Source organism: Elephas maximus, chromosome 7 (genome assembly GCF_024166365.1).
Source record: "Elephas maximus indicus isolate mEleMax1 chromosome 7, mEleMax1 primary haplotype, whole genome shotgun sequence".
Lineage (NCBI taxonomy): Eukaryota > Metazoa > Chordata > Mammalia > Proboscidea > Elephantidae > Elephas > Elephas maximus.
The window spans coordinates 121,004,543-121,022,691 of record NC_064825.1 but is presented as its reverse complement, the minus strand read 5'-3'; the positions used below and the strand labels follow the sequence as shown (position 1 = coordinate 121,022,691).

At 47.9% G+C, this 18,149-nt stretch overlaps 1 protein-coding gene across 1 annotated transcript in view; it reads right to left on the bottom strand.

Moving 5' to 3' along the window:
- The window catches only part of DTX4 (deltex E3 ubiquitin ligase 4), a 42,191-nt gene that overhangs the window by 22,396 nt on the left and 1,646 nt on the right, over positions 1-18,149 (bottom strand). The window contains exon 2 of the mRNA XM_049892044.1: positions 7,730-8,453. Coding sequence (XP_049748001.1) covers positions 7,730-8,453 — 724 coding nt within the window. The remainder of the gene's footprint in view (positions 1-7,729; positions 8,454-18,149) is intronic.

Below are 18,149 nucleotides of genomic sequence, written 5' to 3'. Positions count from 1 at the left end.
TTTCAGGGACAGTGGAAGGAGCAACCGCACAGGGAGCCCTGAAACCTGCATTCTAGTCCCAGCTCAGCCACAGACTTTCTCTGGGTCTTTGGGCTGCCCAGATATACGTGCCTGAGCTCTCTTTCTAGGAGACAGCAACCAAGTAATAGGCATGCTTCTCATACCCTCTGGGCAACTCAACTCAGCCAAAGCCGTCTGACCTAACCAGAAGACAACCCCCCACCCCCATTCTGTTAGGCTGTTCCCAGTTATGAAGGGGCCAAGTTTTAGGTTCTGCCCCTAAAATATAAAACTAAGAAAGAGAAGAGTTGGCAAGGTGGCAGGCGAGGGGAGGCAGAGGAGAATATCTCTGTAGACACCATGGTGAGAAGCAGTGTTTTTCTCCAGGAGTTTCCCGCCAACCCAGGAATCCTCAGTCAGGGAGGACAATGGTCTTGTCTCTAGGGTAACTGAGGCCTAGCTGGAGACAGACAAGCCCCAATTCCAGAGGAGAGGGGCAGAGGGGAGACTCATACCCTCACTGTTCCCTCCCTTTAGAACCCCCCTTCTCGTGTCTCTGAATAATTCACAGGCTCTTTTGTTCCCCCCCCAAGCCTTTCTCTTCATCCCACTTCAACTGCCCGCTCTGGTCTTCCTTTTTTCCGTGGGAAAGCTGCCTGAAGAGGTCATGGGCAGAGAGAGGAGGGGGCACGGGGACAGGCAACAACAGAAGGTCGATGGCAGTGCCAGACAAAGGGAATAAACACGCTAATTAAATGGCCAAGAAAGGCTGGAGGGGAAGATGGTAGTGGAAGTGAGGGAGGCATAAGAGGTGAAAAGGAAAGGGCTGGAAGATGGAGAGGAGTCGGGAGGGGCCTCCCTTGTCAGGCAAAACAGGCAGAGAAAAAAACAACTTGTTTCTATAGCCCTTTTGAAACTGCACTGCCCAGACCTCCACCTTATTCTCTAGCTCAGTGTTATTGGCCAGCAGAGGGAATAAAGAGGAGAGATAAAGAGCTGCCGGCTCCCTTATTGAGATTCAAAGGGATCTGGGAAGCCTCTGCCTCAATTATGGCATGAGGTCACTTGGCATTTGCCAAGGGCGCCAGAAACGAGGTGGGGTGCCAGACCCTGCTCAGCTTTGACTTCAACTCAATGACTCCATTGGGCATAAGCAATAGGTACCTGTTCTGCTGCTAACCAAAAGGTCAGCAGTTTGTACTGCCAGCTGCTCCTTGGAAAACCTATGGGGCAGCTCTACTCTGTCCCATAGGGCCGCTATGAGTCCAGACCAACTCAAGGGCAATGGGTTTCATTTTTGTTTTTTTTTTTTTAATATCAACTGAGGAGTCCCTCGGTGGTACAAATGGTTTATGAGCTCAGCTGTTAACCAAAAGGTTGAAGGTTCAAGTCCACCCATGGGTGTCTCAAAGATAAGGCCTGGCAATCTACTTCTGAAATACCAGCCATTGAAAACCCTACAGAGCGCAGTTCCACTCTGACACACATGGGGCCTCCATGAAGTCAGAACAACTCAACGGCAACTGGTAGTGGTCATATTATAAGGCAAGCAGTGGCCTAAGCCTATACACTGAATATCTTATTTAATCCTCACAACAACCCTGCAGTGAGGGTACTATGACCATCTTCATTTTGTAGATGGGGAAACTGAGAACAAAGGTGGTAAAACTTGCCCCATGCTGTACAGCCAGGAACTTGGACCCAAGCCCAGGCAGCCAGGTTCTGGAGGCTGTGTTTTTATCCACTATCTGAGCCTTTCTCATCCGTGCCCACAATCACCCTCGGCCTCTGTTGGAGGTGCCCCAGTGCTGTGTGTGGCAGCGTGAGAAATTGAGCAATGGCAGAGTTGAGGTGCCCATTCGCCTCTTCCAAATACTTCAGCCAGCCCAGATGAGGTGACACGAAATCCCACGCACCTGAGTAGCATTTACCATGTGTAAGTTGACTGCACATATGAGGAGGACTTGGGCTTTCGCCAAAAGAGCAGCCAAACCCCACTGTCATCGAGTCAATTCCAACTCATAGTAAGAACAGCAGACAGGACCAAAACTTGGGTTCCCACCCAACACTGTCACACACACACAAGCTATGTGGCCTTCCTTGGGAAGTTAACTTTGAGTTTGAGAGCTCATATGTAAAACTGACCTCACAGGGCCAGGTGATGGGATGAGCCAGGAGCAAATCTGCTCATTGCCAAGGAATGACTTCTCTTAATGGAGCTTTCAAAATGACTCCATGGGGTGAGTAAGCCAAGTACGATGATCTCCACGTCACACAGGAGGAAATTGGAAATGCAAAGACTCTGTGGCTTACCCAAGCAGGAGAGGCAGGACTAGAAGCCAGGCCCCCGGACTCCCAGTCCAGTGCTTTCCCCACTCACCTCGGCCCCCGCACTGCAGTATCCACTCTTTCCTCTCGACTCCCAGCTCCAAACCTCTGTGTGCTGAGATCCAACCAAGTCTCCTTAGTGTCTCCTCTGGGCAGCGTGAGTTTTCAGATGCAGGCACCTGCCTAATCCTAAAACCATCCTGACCAGCAGAGGCTCAAGGGCCATGGGCAGGGCCAGGGCCCTCGAGAGAAAGGGAAGATTGGGTGGCTGTGAGAGGCAGATAAGGAATCAGGGGCCAGCAGACAAAGGGAGATAGATACGCAGGCACTGCTTGAACCTGGCTTCTCCCTTTTATGATCAAGAAGACCAGAAAGTACCATAATAGCAGAACCTACATCATCGATGTAGCACAGTTCTACTCTGACACATGGGGTCGCCACACACTGGAACTGGCTCAATGGCAACTGGTTACTGGTTATATCACCAGGTTGTCATAGCCAAGACAATGCATGGAAAGTCCCCAGCACGAAGCAAGTGCTCACTAAATACAGGGTCTCGTTCCAGTCTGGAGTCACACCTCCCGCTTCCAGAGGAGAGACCAGAGCAAGGGGACTAAACCTCATTTGTCATCTACTGTATGCTGAGTGGAGTCCCTAGTGCAAATGGCTGCGAGCTCGACTACTAGCCTAACAGTTGGTGGTTCAAACTCACCCAGTGGTTCCATGGAAGAAAGGCCTAGCAAACTGCTTCCAAAAGGTCACAGCCTTGAAAATCTCATGAAGCAGTTTTACTCTGCACGTATGAGGTTGCCACGAGTTGGAATCAACTCGACAGCAACTGTTTCAGGTTTGTTTTTAATTTTTTGGTATCCTGGGCACCGTGGCATGTACTTGGAGGGGAAGCAGCATGGCTGAGTGAGAAAGTCTGGGTTCTGGTGTCAGACTTCCTAATGTTTGAATTCTAGTCTCCCCAGTGATCAACTGTATGTCTTTGAGTAAGTAAACCTCTATTTGCATCATCTATAAAATGGGACAATAATGCCTACTTCCCCCATGTATGTCACTTTGTCGTACTGTTGGGGCTTGTGTGTTGCTGTGATGCTAGAAGCTATGCCACCAGTATTCAGATGCCAGCAGGGTCACCCATGGAGGACAGGTTTCAGCTGAGCTTCCAGGCCAAGACAGACCAGGAAGAAGGACCCAGCAGTCTACTTCTGAAAAGGATCAGCCAGTGAAAACCTTATGAATAGCAGCGGAACATTGTCTGATATAGTGCTGGAAGATGAGCCCCGCAGGTTGGAAGGCACTCCAAAGATGAGTGGGGAAGAGCTGCCTCCTCAAAGTAGAGTCGACCTTAATGACGCGGATAGAGTAAAGCTTTCGGGACCGCCATTTGCTGATGAAACAAGAAGAAACAGCTGCAAACATCCATTAATAATCAGAACCTGGAATGTATGAAGTATGAATCTAGGAAAATTGGAAATCATCAAAAATGAAATGGAACGCATAAACATTGATGTCCTAGGCATTAGTGAGCTGAAATGGACTGGTATTGGCCATTTTGAATCGGACAATCATATAGTCTACTATACTGGGAATGACAACTTGAAGAGGAATGGTGTTGCATTCATCGTCAAAAAGCATGTTTCAAAATCTGTCCTGAAGTACAACACTGTCAGAGATAGGATAATATCTATCTGCTGACAAGGAAAAAAGTTAATACAACTATTATTCAAATTTACGCACCAACCGCTAGGGCCAAAGATGAAGAAAAAGAAGATTTTTATCAGCTGCTGCAGTCTGAAATTGATCGAACATGCAATCAAGATGCATTGATAATCACTGGCGATTGGAATGCGAAAGTTGGAAACAAAGGAGAAGGATCAGTAGTTGGAAAATATGGCCTTGGTGACAGAAACAATGCCGGAGATCAAATGATAGAATTTTGCAAGACCAACCACTTCTTCATTGCAAATACCTTCTTTCACCAACATAAACGGCGACTATACGCATGGACCTCGCCAGATGGAACACACAGAAATCAAATTGACTACATCTGTGGAAAGAGACGATGGAAAAGCTCAATATCATCAGTCAGAACAAGGGCAGAGGCCGACTGCGGAACAGACCATCAATTGCTCATATGCAAGTTCAAGCTGAAACTGAAGAAAATCAGAGCAAGTCCACAAGAGCTTGAGTATATCCCACCTGAATTTAGAGACCATCTGAAGAATAGATTTGACGCATTGGACACTAGTGACCACAGGCCTTACGAGTTGTGGAACAACATGAAGGACATCATCCGTGAAGAAAGCAAGAGGTCACTGAAAAGACAGGAAAGAAAGAAAAGACCAAGATGGATGTCAGAGGAGACTCTGAAACTTGCTCTTGAGCATCGAGCAGCTAAAGCAAAAGGAAGAATTCATGAAGTAAAAGAACTGAATAGAAGAGTTCAAAGGGCCTCTCAAGAAGACAAAGTAAAGTATTATAATGACATGTGCAAAGAGCTGGAGATGGGAAACCAAAAGGGAAGAACACGCTTGTCGTTTCTCAAGCTGAAAGAACTGAAGAAAAAATTCAAGCCTCGAGTTGCAATAGCGAAGGATTCCATGGGGAAAATATTAAATGATGCAGGAAGCATCAAAAGAAGATGGAAGGAATACACAGAGTCATTATACCAAAAAGGATTAGTCGATATTCAACCATTTCAAGAGGTGGCATATGATCAGGAACCGATGGTACTGAAGGAAGAAGTCCAAGCTGCTCTGAAGGCACTGGCGAAAAACAAGGCTCCAGGAATTGATGGAATATCAATTGAGATGTTTCAACAAACAGATGCAGCACTGGAGGTGCTCACTCGTCTATGCCAAGAAATATGGAAGACAGCTACCTGGCCAACTGACTGGAAGAGATCCATATTTATGCCTATTCCCAAGAAAGGTGATCCAACCGAATGTTGAAATTATAGAACAATATCATTAATATCACACACGAGGAAAATTTTGCTGAAGATCATTCAGAAACGGCTGCAGCAGTATATCAACAGGGAACTGCCAGAACTTCAGGAGAGGACGTGGAACCAGAGATATCTTTGCTGATGTCAGATGGATCCTGGCTGAAAGTAGAGAATACCAGAAGGATGTTTACCTGTGTTTTATTGACTATGCAAAGGCATTCGACTGTGTGGATCATAACAAACTATGGATAACACTGTGAAGAATGGGAATTCCAGAACACTTAAGTGTGCTCGTGAGGAACCTTTACATGGATCAGGAGGCAGTTGTTCAGACAGAACAAGGGGATGATGATTGGTTTAAAGTCAGGAAAGGTGTGTGTCAGGGTTGTATTCTTTTACCATACCTATTTAATCTGTATGCTGAACAAATAATACGAGAAGCTGGACTATATGAAGAAGAATGGGGCATCAGGATTGGAGGAAGATTCATTAACAACCTGCATTACGCAGATGACACAACCTTGCTTGCTGGAAGTGAAGAGGACTTGAAGCACTTACTAATGAAGATCAAAGACCACAGCCTTCAGTATGGATTACACCTCAAAACATAAAGAAAACAAAAATCCTCACAACTGGACCAATGAGCAACATCATGATAAACGGAGAAAAGTTTGAAGTTGTCAAGGATTTCATTTTACTTGGATCCACAATCAACAGCCATGGAAGCGGCAGTCAAGAAATCAAAAGACGCATTGCATTGGGCGAATCTGCTGCAAAGGACCTCTTCAAAGTGTTGAAGAGCAAAGATGTCACCCTGAGGACTAACGTGCACCTGGTTCAAGCCATGATATTTTCAATTGCATCATATGTATGTGAAAGCTGGGCAATGAATAAGGAAGACCGAAGAAGAGTTGACGCCTTTGAATTGCGGTGTTGGCGAAGAATACTGAATATACCATGGACTGCCAAAAGAACGAACAAATCTGTCTTAGAAGAAGTGGGGCCAGAATGCTCCTTAGAGGCAAGGGTGGCGAGACTGCGTCTTACATACTTGGGACATGTTGTCAGGAGGGATGAGTCCCTGGAGAAGGACATCATGCTTGGCAGAGTACAGGGTCAGCGGAAAAGAGGAAGACCCTCAACGAGGTGGATTGACACAATGGCTGCAACAATGAGCTCAAGCATAACAACGTTTGTAAGGATGGCGCAGGACCGGGCAGTGTTTCGTTCTGTTGTGCACAGGGTTGCTGTGAGTCGGAACCGACTCGACGGCTCCTAACAACAACAAAGCCTACTTCATAGAGACGTCAAAAGGAGAGGCAAAGTTCAGGGACTAGAATACAGTGGGAACTCAATTAACATCTTTTTTTTATTATTACTTAAGGAGCCCTGGTGGCACAGTGGTTAAAGTGCTCGACTGCTAACTGCAAGATCGATGGTTCAAACCACCAGCAACTCCTCGGGAGAAAGATGTGGCAGTCTGCTTCCATAAAGATTACAGCCTTAGAAACCCTATAGGACAGTTTCCTTTAGGGTTGCTATGAGTCACAATCGACTTAATGACAGTGGGTTTGGTTTTTTTCTTTTTAATTATTACTTTGTATGCATAATCTTTAATTCCCATAGTAACCCTAACGCGCATATTATTGCCAACATTTTTACAAATGGGGAAGTTAGGACTCTATGGTGTTAAAGAGTTTGCCCAAAATCACATGGCTAGTAATAGGCAAAGCCTCAATTAGAACTCAGATCTGTTGGACCCCAAGGAGTTCCCTGGGTAGTGCAAATGGTTAAAGCACTTGGTGACTAACTGAAAAGTCTGTGGTTCAAGTTCACCCAGAGGTGTCTCTGAAGAAAGGCCTGGAGATCGACTTCCAAAAAATCAGCCACTGAAAACCCTATGGAGCACAGCTCTACTCTGACACACATGGGGTCACCGTGAATCGAAACTGACTCCATGGCAACTGGTTTGGGGTTGGACCCCAAAGATCAAACCCTTCCTCATCCAGCACACCATGCCATCTTCTTTCACCTGTGGCCAGGAGTTCAGGACAAGACCTGTTGCCATTTAGTCGATTCCAACGCATGGTGACCCCATGGGTGTCAGAGCAGAGCTGCACAAGACAAAGAGCTTAACTCCTGTTCCACTCTCCTTAAACTCTAACCTAGAAGATCAGACATGCCGTATGTCTGCAGTGATGGAGTCCCTGGGTGGCACAAATGGCTATGCACTGAACTACTAATCAAAAGGTTGGCAGTTCAAACCCACTCAGAGGCACCTTGGAAGACAGGCCTGGTGATCTGCTTCCGAAAGGTCACAGCCTTGAAAACCCTGTGGAGCAGTTCTACTGTGCACACACGGGTCGCCACTAGCTGGGCTAGGCTCTACAGCAACTAACAAGTCCACAATGAGGCAATGCTCAGGGGCAGCCCTCCAGCACTTACCCAGAGGCGATTAGGACCCGGGACTGGGCGATGGCCAGCCGCTGCAAGTTGGTACGATTCAAAGTTGCCAGGGCCACTCTTCCGGTCTTGCCGTTGGCTCCTAGGGGGCTGGTAGGAGAGCCCGCGGTCATCCCAGCTTGTGTGCTAGAGGCTTGTCGCCGGCTCACCTGGGATGGGACGGTTTTCACGGGGCGCCGGATGGTGCCTGAGCCATCCAGTGGTTTGGCCCCAGGGCCTGGCGGTGGGGGCAGCTTGACTGCTCCAGATGGGGGCACGTTCTTGCGGGCTGCTGGGGGCTGCAGGGGCCCAGTGCTCCCATTGACCATGGCTGCCTTAACACTCATCACCAGGACACACTGTGGGCAGGAGCAAGGTAGGGTGGGGGGCAAAGCGGCTGAGCCAGTGCTGGCCGGCCAGGACTGGGTCTTGGGCAAGGCGCCTGTGACCATGGGGTAGATGAGGTCCAGACGTCGCCGGACACGGCGCTGGCGCTGGGTCTGCCGGTTGATCTGGCCCATGGTGTTGAAGTCAATGACATAGCTAAAGCCGATGGAGGTGAGGTCGATCCAGGGGTGCTGCTTCTCATAGGCGTGCTGGATGGTGATGCCCACTTCCATGTCATAGGGCGTCCAAGAACCATTGTCGTTCTCCCACTCCCACACCACGCCCTTCCCAGGGGCCGAGGATGGGTCGTAGTAGTTGCGGCGAACTGGACGGAGGGTCCCTGCCAGAGTGGGATGGAGTAGAGGGTCAGAGATAGCATGCAATGACACTTGATTGTGTTACACTAACAGGCAAACATTAAACAAGTCCTAGTGGAACCCTGGGGAAACCCTGGTGGTGGTGTGGTTAAGTGCTGCACCTGCTAACCAAAAGGTCAGCAATTTGAATCCACCAGGCACTTCCTAGAAACTCTATGGGGCAGTTCTACTCTGTCCTATAGGGTTGCTATGAGTCGGGATTGACTCAATGACAACGGGTTTGGTTTTGGGGTTTTAGTGGAGCCCTGGTGGCACAGTGGTTAAGTACTATGGCTGCTAACCAAAAGACTGACAGCTCAAATCTACCAGCTGCTCATTGGAAACCCTAGAGGGCAGTTCCACCCTGTCCTATAGGGTCGCTATGAGTCGAAATGGACTTGACAGCAATGGGTTTGGTTTTTTGGTTTAGTGCAAGTCAGGCACAACGCTGCCTGTTGGACTATCAGCTCTGAGTGAGACTCATTCCTGTCTTCAAGGAGTCTACAGGCAAACAAGGGTGGAGCCGACCAGTTACACATGAAGGATGTGGGAGGCAGTGCGAGGCACTAGAAACAGCATCTCCCAGTTTTGAGTCAAGAGACCTTGATTTGTCGCCAAGTTTGCTCACTTACTGAAGAAAAAACTCAACTAAACCTGTTGCCGTTAAGTCAGTCCTGCCTTATGGCGACTCCACGTGTGTCAGAGCAGAACTGCACTCCGTAGGGTATTCTTGGCTATAATCTTTATGGGAGAAGTCCTGGGTGGTGCAAATGGCTAAGCGCTCAACTCCTAGCTGAGAAAGGCTGACAGTTCAAACTCACCCAAAGGCACCTCAGAAAACGGGCCTGACAATCTGCTTCCAATAGGTCCCAGTCTTGAAAACCCTATGGAGCAGTTCTACTCTGCACACACGGGGTTGCCATGAGTCAAAATCAACTCGACACCAACTAACAACAATCTTACTAAAGTAGATCACCAGGTCTTTCTTCCAAGGTGCCTCTGAGTGGGCTCAAACCTCCAACTTTTCAGTTAGCAGCCAAGTGTGTTAAACATTTGCAACACCCAGGGACTCCATTAGCTAATATTAAAAAAAAAAACATTGCTGTCGAGTTGATTCTGAGTCATAGTGACCCTACAGACACAGTAAACTGCCCCATAGGGTTTCCAAAGAGTGCCTGGTGTATTCAAAGTGCCGATCTTTTGGTTAGCAGCCATAGATCTTAACCACTATGCCACCAGGGTTTCCACTAGCTAATATAGAACCCTCTTTTTCCGTGGTGGGAAAGAGAATAGTAGCTACTTCACCGGGTTTTCGTGAAGATTAAATACGTCACTTATCCGTTCAACAAATATGTACTGAGAGGTCTGTAGATGCCAGGTGCAGGATCTCACGTGTGCCCTGTTATCTGCACTGAGGCATATAAAGCCCTGGACACATAGTTGTGGTGTGCCATCCAGTCGATTCCAACTCACAGTGACCCTGTATGACACAGTAGAACTGCCCCATAGGGTTTGCAAGGCTGTAATCTTTACAGAAGCAGGCTGCCAGATCTTTTCTCCCACAGAGCAGCTGGTGTGTTTCAATTGCCAACCTTTCGGTTAGAATCCACGTGCTTAACTATCGTGCCACCAGGGCTCCTGACACATAGTCAACCAAAACCAAACCCACTGCTGTGGAGTCAATTCTGACTCATAGGTGCTCATAAATACCATATCCCTTCTCCCTGCCTCCTCTAAATTGCACCTCCCCCAAACCAAGGCCTTGGAGGAAAAGCCTAGAGAACAGAAGCGAAGACTCTGCCTCCATCCTGGAAGACTTCCCAGAGGTGGTGGCAACTGAGCAGACTCAATTGGTGTGGTAGAAAAAACAATAATAATAATTCTCCTAAAGATAGGATTGTCTTAATTTCTACAGTCTCATAAGGGGCAGCGAAGAGGTTAGGGTTATCACAGGTGTCCCCCACAGAGGAGGCCATGGGAAACAGGAATAATTGATTATCCAGGGTATGCAGAAAGGAACCAGCAGAACAGAAAGGAATAAGCCTGTAACTGTTGCCTCTTTCTCTCCAGCCCACCCAAAACCCAAATTCAGACCCACCCCAAGAAGGGCTCACTTCATGGGTATCAACATCAAGGCTCAGGATGCCTGGCTCAAGAGAGGGTGGGATAGCTGGGGAGGGCTCTGAGGATGCTGTGTCTCTGTAACTGTTGGATTAAACTCCATTGATCAAAGTGGTGGGAAAAGGCTCTCCCTTGCCGGCCTCTGACCCACTCCCTCCTCCAACCCAGAGGGAGACACTCAGAATGGGGACAGAATCCCATTCAAAGGGGGAAGAAAGGGAACAATGGCTATTCAGGCCTTTGCTGGGGTCGTAACCCGCTCCCCACTCCATTTCCAAGCCCCTTAATGACCCAAAACATCAACATTCAGAGACTTGGAGGGGAAAGCAGAACAATCCCCTATTCAGCACCAGGACCTCTGCAGGGGTACATGGGGGCAGCAGAGGAGGGGAGAAGGGGGAGGCAAGACTTCCCTCCATCTCCTCTCTAAGTAGCCAGCTTGCTGAGGAACAGAGAGTATAGGCTTTGGCTCCACTCATGTGGTTTCCCCTCTTCCAGTTATGCGATGAAGCCTCAGTTTCCTCATATGCAAAATTTGGATCCCTGATAGCTATTTCCAGGGTGGATTTGAGGATTAAAGGGAAAGAATGAATACAAAGAGCTAAAATGGCACCTGCCTCATGGCAAACACTCATTAAAAGTTGGTGATTATTATTCTATTTTTTATTCTAGGTCCAGGCAGGATTGAGGCGTGTGGGGAAAGTTTACCTCAGGGATGTGGTGTGTGTGTGTGTGTATGTTCATCTAACTCACATTTTGCACAATCTTCATGACTTAGAAAGGACCTTTACATGGCCCATCCCATCTGATCTTCCCGGCTACCCTATGAAACTTCTTTTAGAGATGAGGAAATTAGGTTTGGGAGCTTCAATGGCACTACTGTAAATTCCCTTCAGGGTGGCAGGGACCATGCGCTTGACCAATTCTCACAAATATGATTAAAAAGCATTTTTCACAATAAGGTTGTCAGTCCTGGGGATGCCCGGGCTTCAGCATGCCTTTCTAGGTTTAGCTTTCTCTATACCCTATATTTTCTTCTACTTCTGCCAAAGGCAGTTCTACTCTGTCCTATAGGGTCGCTATGAGCCAGAATCGACTCAAGGGCAGTGGGTTTTTTCGGGGGGGGGGGTTCTGCCAAACAGAGGACGCTTTTGCCCTCATACATTCCCTCATAGTTCTCTGACCCCACCCTCCACCATTCACTAGAACTCTTCTATTAAAATGTCCTCCTTGGCCATTTTTCCCCATTAAAATTCTCCTTATCATTCCCTTTCTCTGCCATTTGTCATCCATTTCTTGAAATGGCCTCCAAATTCAGGCCCCACCCTCAGGAGATGGAATTCAGGAAATCCAGGGTGCGTATCTTGCTATTTCCTGATCTAAGTAGCCCCTCTGAGCCAGTGTTTCTGCACTTCTCATTCAATGTCCTAAATGACAGGGGTACCACTGTGTGGCTCTTTCTGTTATAGTGCCTAGCCCAGGCCTGGCAGTAATGACCAAAAAACTGGTTGCGATCAAGTCAATTCCAACTCATGGTGACCCCATGAGGAAAATCATAGGGTTTCCTTGGCTGTAATCTTAACGGAAGCAGATCGCCAGGCCTTTTCTTCTGTGATACTGCTGGGTGGGTTCAAACTGCCAACCTTTTGGTTAGCAGTCAGGCGCCAACTGTAGATTATAGACAAGAAAACCCTATGCAACGGTTCTACTCTGTAACACACGGGGTCGTCATGAGTCAGAATTGACTGGACAGCAACTAACAACAACAATCTTTATGGAAGCAGGTCACTAGGCCTTTCTTCCGTGGTGACACTGGGTGGGTTCAAATCACCAACCTTTAGGTTAGTAGTCAAGCGCAAACTACTTGTGACAGCTAGAGACTTAGAGAGCTCCATAAACTGGGATGGATTAAAGACTTCCAGCTATTTGGCATTTCGTCATTTGTCACATATTGCTGAGCACCCACCAGCTGCTGGCAGGAAAGCGGAGATTCAGGCCCTCCTCAAGTAGCTCGCAGTCTAAAACAGGAGCCAGAAACCAAGAGTGCAAATGACTATTTATGAGACAGAATATGCACCAAAAAGAGTACCAACAAAACACCATGTTGGCAGGAAATCTGACCATATCCCCTCCCTGCTTATAAATACCTTCCCTAACTTCCCCTTAGGTAAGGGCCAAAGTCCTGACCATCCACCAACCCCTGCAACCCCCTTATCTTGCATCACCCTTCCTCCTCACACCTCAACACACTCTGCCTACGTTTCTGCCACAAGGACCTTCTTCAGTCTCTCACTCTCACCAAGCTTCTCCAATTCTGGGGCTTTTCACAAAGCTGGTCCCTCCCCACAAACCTACTGGCTTCTTTTTCCCTCTCATCCTTCCTTCAGATATTGGCTCATTCTCAAGGAAGACTCTTTGGGCTGCCGTGAGCAGTCAAATTCTAGCTCCTATTCTTTTATTATTATTGTGGCAATTATATAGATAAGGAGCCCTAGTGGTGTGATGGTTAGGCACTCAGCTGCTAACTGAAAGGGAGAGACTTGGTGATCTGCTTCTATAAAGATTATAGCCAAGAAAACTCATGGGAGCAGTTCTATTCTCTCCCATGGGGTTGCTATGAATTGAAAATCGACTGGACAGCACCCAACAACAAATACATAGGTAACAAAACATCTGCCATTTCAAGTCTTCACATGTATAGTTCAGTGACATTAATTACGTTCTTCATGTTGTTCAGGAGGCCTGGTGGCTCACTGGTTAAGAGCTCAGCTGCTAATCAGAAGGTTGGCAGTTCAAATCCACTAGTTGCTCCTTGGAAACACTAGGGAGCAGTTCTATGCTGTCCTACAGGGTCAGAATCAACTTGACAGCAACGGGATTTTCTTTCTTTTTGGTATGTTTTTCAACTATCACCCTTAACTGATTCTGAATTTTTGCTAATCCTTACTGCGCTTATCTTAATGTGCAATTACACACGTATTTGTGTGGCTAATTTGATCAATGTCTGTCTCCCTCACTAACAGTCTCATGAGAATGGACATCAAGGTTTTTGCTCAGTGCTATATCCGGAGCACCTGCTGTGTCCCAGGGGTTCAATAAATATCAACTGAATAAATGAAGTAAGGAGGGTTTGGAGAACATTCCAAGAAATGGTTGACAAACGGCACAGGACTTGAAGGATAAGAATTTCAATAGGCAAAAATGACACAAGACAGTGTTTCAGAAGGGACCTGGTGGATAGTGAGGGAAGGGGTCAGAGAACTACGAGGGAATGCATGAGGCCAAAAGGGTCATCTGTTTGGCAGGAGTAGAGGAAAATAAAGCCAGAAAGGTATGCTAGAGCAAGGGCAAGTTGTCGTTAGCTGCTGTTGAGTGAGCCCAGGACTCATGGCAACCCCATGCACGATGGGGGAAACGCTACCTAGTCCTCCTCCATCCCCATGAGGGGTTGAGGATTGGACTGTTATCATCCATAGGTTTTCATTGGCTGAAGTAGATCACCAGGCCTTGATGCCTAGTCCATTTTAGTCTGGAAGCTTCAATGAAGCCTGTTCAGCACATAGCAACATGTAAGCCTTCACTGACAGATGGGTAGTGGCACACATGAGAAGCACTGGCTGGGACTTGAACCTGGGTCTCTGGCATGGAAAGTGAAAATTCTATCACTAAACCACCAGTGTGAAATGCCAGGCTGTGGTGGGTTTAATTTGTAGGCAGTGAGCAGCCAGCAAAGTTTGTTAAGCAGAGAAGTGACACGACCAGGTGAGAAGTAATGAGGGTGCTGGCAGTAAACATGAAAATGAGGTGACAGACTGGAGAGACCCTTCTGAGAGGAAATGGGTAAGGCCTGACAATGAGTAGCTGATGCTTCCAAAGTGAAGTTCAAGGATCACCTGCTTTAGAATCTCCTGGGGTACAGATCAGCAATGCATTCTACACCTATGGGCCAGCTTCTCCGGGGCCTGGACCTGGGAATCTGCATGTGAACAGCTGTCCTGGGTTTTCATCATGCATGCTAAAGTTTGAGCTGCTGGCCCACACGGTCTATGCACCTGTAGCTAGTAAACCAAAAAAACAATAACAAAACCCGTTGCCATTGAGTCGATTCTGACTCACAGCAACCATATAGGACAGAGAACTGCCCCTTGGGGTTTCCAAGGAGTGACTGACTGGTGGATTCGAACTGCCAAGCTGCTGACTTTCTGTTTAGCAGCCAAGCTCTTAACCACTGTGCCACCAGGGCTCCTCTGTAGCTAGACACCCAAATAAGACTCTGAATGACAGAATGAGACAAAGAATTCTGAGGCTTTGACCACAAGCAACTGCGAACAGACAGTGGGGTGTCAAGGGTAAGAGCTGCTTTTTTGGAGGTAATGTTCTAGAGTTAAGTTCAGCCTGAGAGGAGCTGGAGCAGGCCCACAAGGCAGGAAGGTAGAGATAGCAAGAAGACCTCAGAACCGACCTTTGAGACAAGAGAGATGGTGGGGTTTCATTCATTCTCTAATTATTTTCAGAGACCAGCCTGTTTGGAATGAGCTAGTCACAGACCCTTCTAGAAGCAGGACCATGAACCAAATGATCTGAGGAAATTCCATCTGGTCCTAAGGCGCAGTGACCCAAAAGTCTCTTAATAGGATGGGCATACAGGATGTTCACAGGAACAAAGAGAAAGAATGTTGTTTTTTCCTAGCAACTCTGACACCCACACCCCAAAACACCAAGGGTGTTCTAGTTCCTGGAAAATGGGAAGCAACACCTTCTAGGCACAACCTGAGGTCTCTGGGACATTTCGCCCACATCTGCTCAAGTGACGCACCATTGCTACAGCTTTCACTGTCAGGAAACCCCAGGTCGCTCTCAGGGGCACCTCCCTCCCCCTGCTAGAATGTTCCATGAGGGCAAAGATGTGGATGATTTGTTACTGCTATAACTCTCGAACAGGCGGGTGTTGGGTGGCTGTTTATAGAATGAAGCTCTGCCATTTACTAGCGTTAAACCTTGGACAACTTCATCTCTTCTAACTTGTTTCCTTTTCTATAAAATGCAAGTGACAATAGGTTCTTCATAAGGTTGTTTGAGCATTAAACAAGATAATGTGAGCAGTGTGCTTGGCACAATGCAGGCACATGCTGACCCTCGACCCTGTAACTGTCTTGTGGTCATCATGATACCTGCCCCTCCACTCCTGTGCTCACACAGAGTGGGGCAGAGTATGGGGGCGGGCGCTGCTGTCAAACTCTTTAATCAGACCCACTCTCTCTCCATCTGACCTTTCTCACTATACAAAAGACATGTTGTTGCTGTTGTTTTGTTGTTGTTAGTTGCCGTTGAGTCAATGCTGACTCGTGGCCACCCCATGCTTGCAGAGTAGAACTGCTCCATAGGATTTTTAAGGCTGTGACTTTTCAGAAGCAGATTGCCAGGCCTGTCTTCCGAGGTGTCTCTGAGTGGTCACCTAGTAGTTGAGTTCTCAACTATTTGCATTACCCAGGGACTCCATAAAGGAAGCAAAACTTGCACAGAAACTCTGAGCTGGAAAGAACCCTGCCGTCATGCCATGCTGATTCTTATTAGCAACATCACTGGGGTTGGGGCCAAACCCATTCACCTGCTCACTGGCATGACAGGAGAAAAGGACTGAAAGGAATCTTAAGGGTATTCTTCATTCCACAGAGAAAATGAGGCCTCAGCAACCAAGGAACTTGCTCAAGGTCACCTAGTAAGCCAGTGAGTCCAGGGTCAGAGGCCAGGTCACGTCTCCACTTCCAGCCTGCTGGGACCCTGGCAATGGCAGCAATCAGGTGTGTTGGAAGAAACAGGGGAAAGTGATGCTGAAGATGAAGGCTGGTAGAAAGGACCCCCAATCAAGGCTTTCAAAGCAGCCCATGCCCATCCCTTCCCTTCTTCCGGATTTTCTAGCCTCAAATGCCTAGAGGAGACAAGCATAGAATGCAAATGAACCCAGACTCTGAGGAGGCCAGGGGAAGGAGAGGCCCAAGGGCAGGCACTGGCAGGAGGTCAGTGTCTAAAGCCATCCCAGCCATCTCCCTGGAGACGGGCTAGATGAGGTCACGTGCCCAGGGGAGTAGAGAGACCAGGACTGGGCAGCAAGGAGGCAACTTCTAAGAAGACAAAGCTCCCGTGTCAGGAAATGTCTCCACATACCAAAGGCAACAAAAACGGAGAGGAACTGCCTCTGGGCAGGGGACTTCAGCTCTGCTTTGTTTCCTGGACATTTCTGGTTCCCAACTTTAAATTGTGGCTTGGAGTCGGTGGGTAATTTAATTAAACATTGCCAGGGCTTGGCTGAGTTTGTCTGGGAACTGGTGGTTTAAAGTTCCGACCCTGTCACAGCCTCGTCAATGAGCTATATTCAGAGGAGCTGTGTGTATGCTGGAGGAGAAGGGAGAGGAGGGGTTCAGAGCCCAGCACCCGGAAGATAGGCCTATTCTAACTGGACAAGCTCCCCAACAGACCAGCATTCCTGGGAACTAAGCCCAGGGCCTTAAGCGCCCAGCACAGGACCTGGCACAGAGTGGGGGAGGTGATCAGTACGTGCTGACTGACAGGCCACAGGAATGAGTAGATGAAACGAAAGCACCCAAAGAAAGATAAGCACATATCAAGTGCATCTCAAAGAAAAACAAGAATGTAAAAAACACCCTGAGGGTGTCTTTAAAATGATCTCAGGGCCAGTTTTCTGCCTCTGTTTTAAAATCTGAGAAGCCTCAGCCTCTGACTAAACTGCTGACCGCAAGCCATGGTCAGTCAGCCCGCTCCTCAAGTAACAGCAGTCAGACCTGGGGGAAGTAGCATCTGTCCTTCGGCCCGATTTTCTCTAGAACTTCGCTTGTTGCCGAAAGGGTCCTTCATACCATGACCCTTCCTGCGTATCACCACCCTTCGAAAAAAATCAGTTACTGTCGAATTGATTCTGACTCATGGCGCCCCCACGTGTGTCAAAAGAAAACTGTGCTCCAGAGGGTTTTTAATGGCTGATTTTTTTCGGGAAATATATCACCAGGCCTCTCTTCTGAGGCACCTCTGGGTGGACTTGGACCTCCAATCTTTAGGTTAGTAGCCAAGCACCTAACTGTTTGCCCCTCTCAGGGACTCCATGACCCTTTTAATTTCCCCCCAAACACAGATTAAGCCTTCATCCTTCCCAAATATTGGCGAGGGACTGGGGCCTTTATGTCCGCAGGGTGGTTCTCCATTTGCTGCAGAGATTTGGTCTGAAATAGAAAAGCTAACACCTGCTGGTCTATTTTGAGCAGGACTGGAATTCCCTGTCAGGTGTCTGAACTGCTGGTCTCCTTGGTCCCACCTCCTCGCCTCAGCTTCCCAGCTCACACACAGGCACAAGCACATGTGTGCCCATGCATACACATACACACACATCTCCGCCCCCATCTGACGCCTCCACCTTCACCTCCAACCTCTATCCAAATTGCACAATTCACATTCACTCCCTCTCCCTCAGCCACACTTAATCCTCTTTCTCAATCTCCCCACATTCCTCCTTCCTCCCCACAGTCTCCCTCAGCCCCATCCCTTCC